Below are 13,001 nucleotides of genomic sequence, written 5' to 3'. Positions count from 1 at the left end.
AGGTTTATCATCCAATAATACTTATTTTGAGAATAGCTGCCATTTTTTTAATAATAACTGTGTGTACCTGCTCCAGGCATTGTACTGTGTTTATCACAGATTTTGTTACTAGTCCTCAAAGCCTCAGAGCGCTCCTAGGATGAAGATGTTGTTGTTATTAGCTGCTATTGAGTCTGTCTCCATAGCAACTCCATATGGACACAACAAATCAGACAGTTGTGATCTGTACAGTTTTCAATGGCTGACTTTCAGAAGTATTTCACCAGATCTTTCTTCCTAGTCTGTCAGTCTGGAAGCTCCGCTGAAACCTGTTCAGCATCATAGCAACACACAAGCCACCATTGACAGACAGGTGGTAGCTTCATATGAGGTGCATTGACCAGGAATTGAACCTTGGTCTCCCACGTGGAAGGTAAGAATTCTACCACTGAACCACCACTGCCCCTAGGATGAAGATAAGATGATCTAATTTTCAGATGAAACTGAGGCCACCTGCCAAGGCAGATAGGTGCAGGGAGCAGCAGGGCCAAAACTCATTGGCGAGATGAGTAGGGATTTTATATCACACACCCTAAGTAAACAGTTTAAATATCCTCAATGGAAAAGTGTCTCCAAAATTTCTTCTCTGCCATCATCGCATGCAGAACCTCATTCTTACTCGCTGCTCATCTCCCTCTTAGACACAGCAACTACCCTCTTTTTCTGAAGGCTTGATTCCAGACAATATTCCCAACCCAAGCAATCTTGAGATTCTTCTCCCTCCCAAAAAAGGCCTTATAAAGATGCCCATATCAGCTGCTTAAGAGACTGAAAAGGCATCTATCTCCTTGAATGCCAAAGATATGCAAAGCAATGTATTTAAGGTCTCAGTAAGAGAAGATCACCATTGAGGCCGTCGTAAGTAGGAGGTTCCCCACCATTCTGCTGCTGACATGTCCCGAATGGGTTCCAGATGTGCTGAGATGGAGCTCGCCCAGCTCTCAGGTGGTCAGTGTTTGCCACAGTGAGCCATATGTTTTCTCTGTGTGCCATGACTTTAAAATAAGTGGGAAGCCCTGCTGTAAGTCATCCCACAAAATGTCTGGGCCTTGCTGGTGGTGATAAGTGAGAGAACTTAATCTTGAGAGAGAGAGAGAAAGCAAATGGGACAATGGGAAGCAGGTGAGAGGGCCGGCCAGGGTCAGAGATGTAATTGGTGACCTTGGAAGAATGGATCCAGCTAGCCCCTACAGAGACCCAGCCCCTGAACTCATTAGCAAGGCCCTGTTGGCAGATGAACTAACAGCCACAAATGTGAACTTAGACTTGTCAAAATCAAGTCCAAGTCAACTCATTCAAGATGCAAGACAGACATGCCCCTTTGAACTTTGTTCCTACCATGTCCATTTAATTATTTCATGAGTCCTTATAATTCCCAAGGAGGGGGAAAAACTGGCTTCAGAAGAACAGTATATCCAGCATTTTTTCAGGTTAAAACGTTTTTCTGAACTGCACGAAACTAATAGTGCCTTAAAGAAACTACACAAAGGTAGTGTCAGCATTTTCAATATAAACTCCCACTTCAAAAGCGTTATACGTTCTCAAGAAATTTGCTTGAGGGTGAAACTCGGCATTTGAGCCCCCAACTGTCCACACCTCATTACATAGGTACTTACAAACGCGTCCTTCACATTCACTACAGATTTGGCATCTGTAATTTTTTAGAAATAAAAAATGACCTTAATAGCAAGTGGTTTCTGAGCTTAATGTCAGTGCACACCAATCTCAGCCAGAGATGTCACGAGTACCAAAAGTCCTATTTTATAGATTCCAATATAACAATATTGTGTGTTGAAGGGAAAAGAAAATAATTTAAGGGGATAGAACCCAAGAAATGTTGGTGTCCTCAGAAGAGCACCAGATATTCTCCAGTTGCATCACCACTTTTCCTGCCCCAGACCTCCCCTCTTCCCTATTTCTTGCGACTGCCACATGGCCTTGGACTATGCCAACATACACAGGCTTTGGTGTCTGGGGACTGTATCCTGATGATCACTGAACAGCAGCTAATAAGCTCACTTTGCTTTTTGAATCTCCATTTGAAGGGACTGGATTCAGTACTCTCTGAGGCTTAAGCCATAAAATATGTGGAGGCAAGAGAAGTTTTAGAGAAAGCCAGGAAAAACATTGCCCTTGGAAGCAGTGTCCATCACCAAGCCCAGGGAGGCAACGTAAACTCTCAAACAGCACCGGAATGGAAGTCTAAGGAGCCAATCCAGGACGAAGGGAAGAGGTACTATGCAGCTGTGGTTCTCAGCAACTGCACAGAACTGCCAGGGATTTGGACCGTAGCCTCCAACTACAGAATGTGGAGGAGCAGGAACCAAGCTAGAATTCAAGGCTCAGCACCAATCCCAGAGGGGGAACTGGAGCACTGCTTAGGAGCAGGGGAGCATGCTATCAGCCTTCTCATGTGGTTGCCTCAGTGGCTAACTCTTACCTACACAGATCCCATTTCTGAAATTTCACTGTGCTTTTTGGGGAGGATCAGTATAACCTGGTGACTAAGAGCATGGTCTATGTAGTTGAACAAGCCTGGATTCAAATCCAGGCTCTTTATTTATAGCATATGACTTGGGCAAATTAATTAGCCCCTTTGAACATGATGCGATCCCGCATTTGTAAAATAGCAATAATGGTTCTACCTCATAGGGTTGTGAAGATTAAAGGTGATGACACAAAGGAAACAGCAAACTCCTGGTAGCCATAATAAACCAAAACCATTTGCCGTCAAAGTTGATTCCGACTCGTGACCCCATGTGTGTCAGAGTAGAACTGTGCTCTGTAGGGTTTTCCATGATTGATTTTTCTGAAGTAGATTGCCTTGTCTTTCTTCTAAGGTACCTCTGGGTGGACTCAAATCTCCAACCTTTTGATTAGTAGCCAAGCACACTAATCATACGTACCACCCAGGAACTCCAGTAGCTATAATAAAGTTGTTGCCATTGAGTCTATTCTGACTCATGGCAACCCCATGTGTTACAGAGTAGAACTGCTTCATAGGGTTTTCTAGGCTATGATCGTTAATGGAAGCAGATCACCAGGCCTTTGTTCCACAGTGCCACTGGGTGGGTTCAAACTTCCAACTTTTCAGTTAGTAACAGAGGACGAACTATTTGTGCCACTCAGGGACCTTTGGTAGCTACAATAAGCAGTCACAGTTTTGACGAACCATCTTCACTAAAAGGGAAGAAAGCCCCATGCTGAGAAGTCTTTGCTCCAGGAGTAGGTAGAACTGAGGATGCTGGGAGTAATTTTTTATGGCTGGCAGTTCTGGGCACAGTAGAGTCTATAACACATTTCAGCTGTTGCATCCCATGATCATTGATTCCCATCCCCAAAGACTGGGCGGGTTCTGATGAATACGCGCTTACTCCTGTGTGGGATTGAAATATTTCAAACAGTTAAGAATTGCCCAAGTACAGCACATGGGCATGCTACATCCAAAGATTGTTGTATATCTAGGCTAAAATGAAGAAAGAACTCTGAATCTGAAGGGCAATTTTCTTTTTACACACTTCTGGCAGAGCCTCTCCATGCAAACAATCATTTCTCAAAAGGCCACCATTTCTCAAAAATGAATAGAGAAGATCATAAATAATCTGTGAGGCTGTGTAAAAACGGCATGGAGGCAGTGTCTGACCTCCTCTAACTTCACAAGGGGGAAGAAGAATCAAGATCAATAGCCCAGGGCCGATTCTTATGAGGCAGAGGTCAGACAAGCCTCCTCTCTCCACCATCTTTACCAATTCTGACACCAACCATCCCTCCCACAGCACTCTACTTCTCTGCTGGGTTCGATAATTCATTGCAATGGCCACACACAACTCACAGACAATACTCACAATTATGGGGTTTTTTAGAGAAGTAACAGGTTTCAATTCAGGCTCAGGAACACTCAGGATACAGCTCTCCCATCAGGACAGCCTCTTTCAGGCCGTGCTCGCAGACATACCTTTGCATGGCCCTCAGTCTCTGCCCGAAGGCATTCAGTTTTCTTGCTCCGTGGGCCAGGAAGCCCACTGTGCCATCTTCTTGGGTCTCTCCTGCCGGTCTCTCCTTCCTTGGTGGTGGTGGGCTCTTCTCATTCCCGCCTCTGGGGTGGCTCATTTCAAGCCCAGCAGGATGACAAAACTCATCAATCCAGTTGGTGGACCACAGTTACTATATCTGCATAGTCCCACCCAGTCACTTGGGTGGAAGTTACAAGACCATGGCTAGTACAAAAGCAATCCATGGCACCTCAGGCTGGTTGAGAGTGAAGCTGACAAGGTGGAAGTTCTGAGATGAATGGAGGCTAAAACTTAGCCCCTTGTGATCCTGGAAAAGGAAAGCATCACTCAGACCGTGGTCTGTCCCTGAGATCTGACAGTATATGAGATGTTAAATGGGCACCATGCTGGAGAAGGGGGACCTGCTTCTACCTACTAAATATCCTTTAGAGACTGAATCTTCTCTTTCAATAGGGACTTCATCTTCCTACTTCTTGAAAAACCAATCACCAAACCTACAAGAACCTAGAAAATCTGACTGTGTCCCCTCCCACTCCCTTGTTTTTATCATAGTGTTAGAAAATTCCTAGAATTCTACTCTACAGCAAACTGGTTTTCAGGTGGAGGAATGGGCAGATTCTGAGGTTTGGATACTAATTTCTCAGGACCAAATGAGATTGTGTATGAAACATATTTAATTATAAACTATTAATCTGTGAGATATCTACTAATATCTAATAACACTTTGTATATGTCACCATTCATTCTTTCAGCTATCTCACTGTGTGGTAGGCATCATGTGAAGTTCTAGGCCTTCGATGGTGAATGTATTTTAATCCTCAGAGCAACCCTATAAGGTACCTGAGACCCCAAGAGGTTAAGGATCTTTTGCAGGGTCATACAGTTACTTATTGGTAGAGACCACACTCCCAGCCACCATTCCATAAAGCACCAAAGAAATGTTAGCTGTGGAGCCAAAGATTACGTGGACATAAGGATTGTGTCACATTCTATTGTATTCCCCACCATGCCTAACATAGCGCTGAGTCGTGCCTGTTATGTAGTCCTAGACTTAATAAAATGTAGATATAAATTTTACTAAGGCTGATTCATCCCAAGATTATCATCTGAACGGGAGGCAGCAAGATCTTGGAAGCTGTCTCATTGGCTTGGGTAAATCAAATCACCATCTTAGAAGTTAAATATCTAATAATTTCTTCTGCTGTTGTATTTTTCTCTGTATATAAAATTCATTTTGAAGATGAAATATAATTAGCAGAATATGCCTCACACGTGGTAAAATCAGTGTATTTTGTTTAGGAAATAGCGGGGTCCCAGTGAGTGACAAGAAATCCAAAGGGTATTAGTGAGTTTTGTCATTGCATAAAGTGAGTGTGAAAGACAGAAAGTGGCTCTGTACTTTTCTCATGAAGTCCTCAAATGGCAATTGGGTCAAATGAAGCACTCAAGATAAGTGATGTTGCAATGGGTAAGGTACGCTCTGGGATGACCCTTAGAGCATGCGAATTTCTTGTCCTGACAGGTAAATTGAGAGGCCAGAGATTTAGCTAACTGCTCAATGGGTAATAATTACTGCAAGAGATATACAATTACCTTTGTTAGGATGTTGCTTCAATTTGTTCTTGTATTCATTACTCATCTTATTTCAGTTAATACATTTCACCTAATTGGCTGAAGTCATATGGTTCATAGACTGAAATAAAAAATCAAACCAAATCCATTGCCGTTGAGTCAATTCTGACTCATAGTAACCCTACAGGACAGAATAGAACTGCCCCATACGGTTTCCAAGGTTGTAATCTTTACAGAAGCAGACTGCCACATCTTTCTTCTGAGGAGCAGCTGGTGGGTTCAAACTGCTGAACTTTTAGTTAGCAGCGAGCACTTAACCACTATGCCACCAAGAATCCAGGTTGAAATAAGGGTGGTCAAAAATGATTTTTGGTCTCTAATGAATGTTCCTTTTCTGCTCTGACACTAGAGAACATCCAGGGTGTCTGTACCTGTGACCGTTGCTGCCTGTAATGGGCTGGCCTTCTTACTTCATAGGCAGGATTTCCGTGTTCAATTAAATGTCGGTTTCATAGACTTCACTAGACATTTACGATACATTAATACAGTTTCCAAATATTTATCATTTTTCTCTGTCTTATATTCTTCCTTCGAGATGTCTTTTGCCGTGAGATCATACCCAGATACCCATGATCCTTGTGTGTCGACGTTCTCTAATCCTCACTCTGTTTGTTATTCTATCTCAGAATCAAGCTGCCAGATGAGAACCCTGGACAGTGGCATCGGAACCTTCCCACTGCCAGACTCGGGAAATCGCTCCACAGGCCGGTACACATGCAAACCAGAGGACACTGAGCCCGTCCTGTCTCACCAGCCAGCCCTTTCTGCACCTTCTTCCATCAGAGCCCAAACCCTTGACCGAGAAGTGCCTTCCTCCGCAGACATCCAGGGCTCTGTGGATATCACCATTGTTCATTCCACATCCGACCCCATTATGACTGCCAGAGGGGTGCGACCTCTTCAAAGTCGCCTCCCCAAACCAGCCTCCTCAGGTGAAACGCCAATTACCTTTCAAATTAGATTGCTTTTCACCCCCAATCATGCACTTGCTGACAAAGGTGGAAAACAGGCAGCTCACTAGGAGGTGAGCGAGTCAGGGCCTCTGCAGGATAGAACTGCTGATGAGTGAAAATCCCTGCGTGTCCTCAACCGAAAAGCAAACAGCACGTATTAAACATCACCTGCAGGATTACGTTAGGCACGGACGCATATAGAAAGAAGACAAACGTGTAAACACCAGTATACGGATACATAAATTGATTAATAAAAAGACCACACAAACACATTCATGGGGTTTTGTCTTTTAAAACTTCACTCTGAATATAGACCAATTTAGGCCCAAGACATAAATTTAGCTAAAATATTGTTTGCACTGTAGCCAGAAACATGTCTTGTGACATTCCCATCCTGTTCAAATATATTTATATTGAACTATAAAAGACTTAGTTTGATATATCAGCAGTAGATTGTGCATTAACTGCAATAGCGTGGAGCAGGCCTTCCCAGTGAAAAAGACCATACTTTGTTACAGTCAATTGAAGCAAGCTTTCATGATTAAAGATGGGGACAGGGTAAGGGCCAAAGTTTTTTCCTTGTTCCCTGAAGTTTAAAAATATTTATCGCAGCTCAGGATGACACTAAATAATTTTTAACTTATATGGCTTCTGTTGCATTGACAACATGCTTAAGCATGTGAAATGGAACTCTAAACTGCAGGCTTTCATTTATGATTTGATGATTAGAAAGGAGCTGCAAGTAGAGACTGTATTACAGGCTTCTGAGAAATTAGAAAAGAAGACTTTTAATTAAACGTCTTTGTATAAATGGGATCGGACTATTCCCATGGTTGAGTTCTTCCTTCATTCAGTAATGCCAGCTGCCACGAATGTTTGATCGCAAACTTCTGCTCATTCCAAGCCAAGGCTACATTTTAAAAGGCTGTGATGCATATTATTTTTGAAATAAATGCATTGTTAATTAATGGCACAGCCGCCAAAGACTCAGGGGCAAAATCTTAGTTATAGATTATGTGCTGCATGCCTGAATAGTCACGTGTGTGACCTCAATTCAGCGGCAGGCTGCCGAGTAGACTCCATGATTAAACACTGTCATTATAACAAATAGAAACCACGAGCCTTGAATTGCTTCATAAGAAGGGGATAGGAAGGAGATTGTTCAGCTCTTGCTGCTAATATTCTCTGCACCTGTTTTGTGAAGTTTGCGTCTTAATTGTCATGAATAGTTGTAAAAAAAGTAGTATACAGTAGCGAGTGATGTCAACAGACTGCAGGGCATTTTTAAATGTGCCACCCACCCTGAAGCTTCCTGTCCACTGGGTGGTACTGTCACTGTGGTCCAGAGGCAGGGATCACCACCTTTTCAAGACTTCTTTTTTCTCTGTGGCCATTAGTGATTCCTTTTTAAAAATTAGGGGCTGGAGAATAGACTGGGACAAAAGGATAGTGAGGTTGGATCCTCTTTAGAGCAGTCACTTCCTGCTTAGCATATGCTTTTTAATGGTTTTTTCTTTTACCCCGTATAAAAGACGGAAGCAATTGTACAAACCCGAGTGCTAATGAAAACATGGTTACTTAGTTTCTGCTCAAAGCATGTCCTGTTGACGATCACTGAGGCTGGAGGATAACAACGGCAGTTCTCCTTTCTGGCATGACGAAAGAATGCACTCTGCAGGTTAATCTAGTATTATGAGTAATGGAGAAACTTTCTTTAATCATGCTCTGGTAATTGAGAAGGCCTTATTATATCCTTGCTACTGAAAGTGTGGTCCATGGGCCAGCATCAGCAGCATCACCTGGGAGCTTGTCAGAAATGCAGAATCTCAGACCCCAACACATGCTACCTGAATCAGAATCCTCATTTTAACAAAAGCTCCACTAGTTGTCATGGTCGATTCCAACTCATGGTGATCCCGTAGATGTCAGAGTAGAACTGTGCTCTATAGGGTTTTTATTGGCTGGTTTGGGGGAAGTAAATCACTAGGACTTTCTTCCAAAGCGCCTCTGGGGGGACTTGAACATCCAACCTTTGGATTAGCAGCCGAGCACATTAATTGTTTGCACCACCCAGGGATCCAACAAAAAAAAAAAAGCTCAACTGGTGCATATTCACATTCCAGCTTGAAAAGCACTGCCCCCTGTGGAGCCCTAGTGGCTCAGTGGTTAAGAGATCAGCTGCCAACCAAAAGGTCGGCAGTTGGAATCTATCAGCCACTCCTTGGAAACCCTGTAGGGCAATTCTACTCTATTCTATAGGGTTGCTGTGAGTTGGAATCGACTCAACAGCAATGAGTTTGGTTTGGTGTTATAAGATCTTTAAAGACCTCAGGGCAAAGTTTCATCAAACCACACTATTCAAAGCAACATTAATAGGTATTGTAGGAAAATAAGCGTTCCCTGCTGAAGTCTGTTTGGGAAAAACTGCAAATTCTAATCCTCCTCTGGGAAACTATGAGAGTGCCCCTTGGCACATTGAAGGCTCTGAGAAGTCCTCCAAAAAAAGAAACCCGTTTGTTATTTGATAAATAACATTATTTGAGAAATAACCTGAGTATTTCCCAAATGGTTTGCCCGCTGAACCCAACATTAGAAGTCTATTAACGTCTTGTCGAAAACTAGTCGGAGAACACTTTGCCTGAGAGTCACCAGGGTGGTCACCCTCTAGAGATACACGTAATTATACAGCTGCTTCAGGCAGCCCAGACTCACCAGTGACAGAACGCCCAGGGAAACCCAGCTTTCACCATATTTGGACCTTTTTATTATTTCTGAATGTCTTCCCCACCTCCCTCCTTAAAGTTGTAAAGTGCTGTTGAAAGCTGGTCTGTGACTTCATATACTTTTTCTCATGTAGGAAAACTCACTTCCCAAAAGCAGAATGAAGCAGAGTCAAGGCCTCAGACTTGCCCATCATTTGAATATGCTGAAACCACAATGGCAAGTGAGCCAGACTGGGGGGGCGAAGACACTGCTGCCGAGACCCAGGTAAGGGACAAACTGAGGGGAGGATGCCATACACCTGTTGGTCCTGGTTGTGAAAAGTGAACTACTTAAACACTTTTGTGAGAGATGTAATTTTCAATCAAATTTGCTGTTGGTTTATTGAGTAAAAGCAAAGAATTACTAAGTAACACTGTGAGTTCTTGGGACCCCTTTACTCTGAGGAATTCAGAGTGCTTACCACTGATCCACGTCAGGTTATTGAGGTGTAGACACTTTCCCCTGATTAGACATTGTGGAACAGCATTCACTCTCCCAAGCCACAGGACACTATTTAGAATGATTTTAGAATTATCTCATCATTTAGCTTAACCTTTACCTTGCCCCTATGAGACTGGTAAAGCAGGTATAATTATACACCTTTTAGGGATGAATAAACTGAGGCCTGGAGTGGTCAAGTACCTTGCTAGGCTCAGTGAGACCTGGTTTCTTGAATCCCCATTATTTTTGCTATGGGATCTTCCTCCACCCACACACAGGCCTTCTGGCATCTGACTGGACCGCGGGAGGAGCTCGTGGCCCAGTGACTCTTCACTCACCCCACCTCACCCCACTCCCAGTGGTTACGTGGGGTTCCCTCTAAACTCCCTTTCATTTACCCCTTGCAGTTCATTACTTGGACCATGTTCAGCCTGTTCATTGTTTCTCAGCTCGTCCTGGGGCTGACCCCCTGCATGGTCTTGGTGATGCTTGCAGTGAGGAAGGTGGGAGGAAGGACCGGTGGCTCAATCACCAGAGCTGCCCATCTCTCACTTACCCGTCCCACTTCTGCTACCTTTAGTAATTCCATCCTGGCTTGAGGAGCCCCCATCCCTATTTGTACTAGAGTTTCTGTCCAATTTTGATGAGGAAATACCCAGGCTAGCCCACTTCTGAGGACCCCCACACACATGGTGTGGCTGAGCTGTCCTTCTTTCAGCCTTTAGCACCTCAGTATGGAAATGAGACCCTGGACTAGTAGGATTAGAGGTTCTCTGGGCCCACAGCCTCATCTTACAGAGGAGGACACCAACTCCCAGAGAGAAGCTATCCTGTGCCCAGGGTCCAAGGAAAAGTTACCAGGGGGCCGAACCTAGGACTCAGCCCTCTAGACTCCATGTCCAGCACTCAGGATGGCTGCTTCTCCAGAACGTGGGTCTGAGAGGCCAGGGAGGATCATTGTACTCTACCATGCCTTAAGCTAGATGCAGAAGTTTTAGGACTCCTCCAAAGCAGTGGTTCCCAAACTTGAACGGGCATCAGAATTGACCTGAAGGACTTCGTAAAACCCTTCTTGCCGCCCCTTCCTCATATTTTGATTCAGTACATCTGGAGTGACGTCCAAATAGTTCTAACAAGCTCCTAGCTGATGCTGATGTTGCTTGGTCAACAGAACACACTTTGAGAACCAAAGTCCTTCTCCAAAGGATTCTTTGCATGCTTTGGGGACTGGAAAATTGAGAAGACCCTAACAGACACCCTGAGCTGGATGGGAAAAGCACTTTAGAAATAATAGGTGGTGACAGTAGCAAAGAGGAGGAAAGCCATTCCTAGAAAGTTAGGGGGAAAAACAGGGCATTTCAGTGCTGGCCAGGGTGGAGCCCTGTCCCCTCTCTGTGTGATGGTGGGCACTCCTCACACAATATACACAGACACCCACGTACACATCCCTCTGGGGACTCCTTTGTCATCCTGCACCAGCTTCACCCACTTGGAAAGCCTGCCCCAACTTGTGAGAGTCGCCACTGGTGGCATGGAACTTAGCACCCTGCTTCATTGACTGCAGGGTAGGGAATGTTTGCAGCAAGAGTTAGCTGTATGTTTCCGGGATCCAGCACAGCACCTGGTTCAGTGAGTGTTTGTTGAATGGACAGATGAAAGACTGCATCTCAGTGCACCCAGAAAGTGTTACTGGAATCCTGTTGGTACACTAGACATAGGGTTACCTGGAGCCACAGTCAGCAGACCTTGGGGTCCTTCCTGGCATTATCCCTGATAGATAATTCCTAAATACCTGTATCTGTTGCATTGACCACTGTATCCCCAAATCCCAGCACAATGCTCAGCACAGAATTAAAAAAAAAAAAAAAAAAAGGCCTGCCACCATTGAGTCAATTCCAACTCACAGCAACCCTGTAGGACAGAGTACTCAATATCTGTTCAATGGGTGAATGAGTAAGTAAAGGAATAAAGGGAATAAGTGACTGCTTGAAAGTATAACCCCAACCGAAGGAGTTTACATCCTAAGATGTGTTTTTGTAATCCCCAACAATATGACTGCCTCCAGACAAACCCTAGGAATCCATCCTATGTGTAAGTACCTGAACCACTGGCCTGGCTGGTGAGTAATAGTCTCTCTAATGGGACTGTCAGGAAACATGAAAGAGGGTCCCAGACACCCCCAATTCTACACACAGGCACTGCAGTCCTAAATCTAGTCATCTACTTGTGTGCACAGAACGAAACACTGTTGATACCGTATCAGCCGCCACTGACATTCATGAACTTGCCATTACTGCCACACCAGTTGTCATCCTCCAGGGTCAGGCTATGTGTGCATGTGAGCAAGAGGGGAAGCTGAGTCCCTTGATCCATAGACCACCAGTAAATTAGAGGATTATAGGGGTCAGCACTTGCTTACTTTTCTAAAGGCTACTGTCCTTTTGGGGGTGGGAAGAAAGTTATAAATTAGGCAAACATTTATTCTTTTGCTCCCAAGGTTGATTTTTTTAGAGTTTCTGCTACTTGAAAGCCACTGATGAGATCAGTTAAATAGACAGGCCATTAGTCTTGGAACAGCAGCTCATAATAGGCACTCGAGAAAAATAAGACCCTATAAAGAAGGAAGTAAAATGTAGAGCTGGTAACTGTGGGGACGTTACTGGGCCTGACACAACGGCAGCGTGTGGTCGATGGCTTCATTATCTCGGGGCTCCTTTCTGCAACTCCAGCTCCGAGTCAGACAGACAGATTGAAAAACCAGAATTGTTCTTCTGGGAGGGGCTGGGCAATGTGAAGGCAATTTGGTGCACGCAAGGACAGCCAAGTTTGAAATGTTTCACATCCTCACAGGGTGTTCTGCCCCATCTTAATTTGCATGAATAATCTTAACAGTCTCATATTACTCATTTAGGACAAGGCACCCAGCATGTGTGTGTACTCTGCCAGCGGTGGCAGTGGTAGTGACAGTGACCTGGACTATGGAGATGATGGTTTTGGAGCTGGAAGGGGAAAGTTAGTGAAAGCAATGAAGAGCGCCACCCAAGGTAATGCCCGGCGAGCGCCCTGGGCGTTCAGGCGCCTCTCTTTCTGGGCAGCCGCTGATGATGCCTGTCATTGTGCTCTGCCCCCCACCCCTTGCTTTTATATCTTAGCTCCTCTT

General features: G+C 44.4%; 1 protein-coding gene across 1 annotated transcript in view; it reads left to right on the top strand.

The window, feature by feature from the left end:
• Positions 1 to 13,001, top strand: part of NCKAP5 (NCK associated protein 5) — a 739,553-nt gene that overhangs the window by 725,753 nt on the left and 799 nt on the right. The window contains exons 14-16 of the mRNA XM_012555176.2: positions 6,311 to 6,616; positions 9,495 to 9,625; positions 12,753 to 12,885. Of these exons, the coding sequence (XP_012410630.1) occupies positions 6,311 to 6,616; positions 9,495 to 9,625; positions 12,753 to 12,885 (570 nt within the window). The remainder of the gene's footprint in view (positions 1 to 6,310; positions 6,617 to 9,494; positions 9,626 to 12,752; positions 12,886 to 13,001) is intronic.

This window comes from Trichechus manatus, unplaced genomic scaffold, assembly GCF_000243295.1.
Source record: "Trichechus manatus latirostris isolate Lorelei unplaced genomic scaffold, TriManLat1.0 scaffold00033, whole genome shotgun sequence".
NCBI lineage: Eukaryota > Metazoa > Chordata > Mammalia > Sirenia > Trichechidae > Trichechus > Trichechus manatus.
This window is presented reverse-complemented; position numbering and strand designations above follow the sequence as displayed.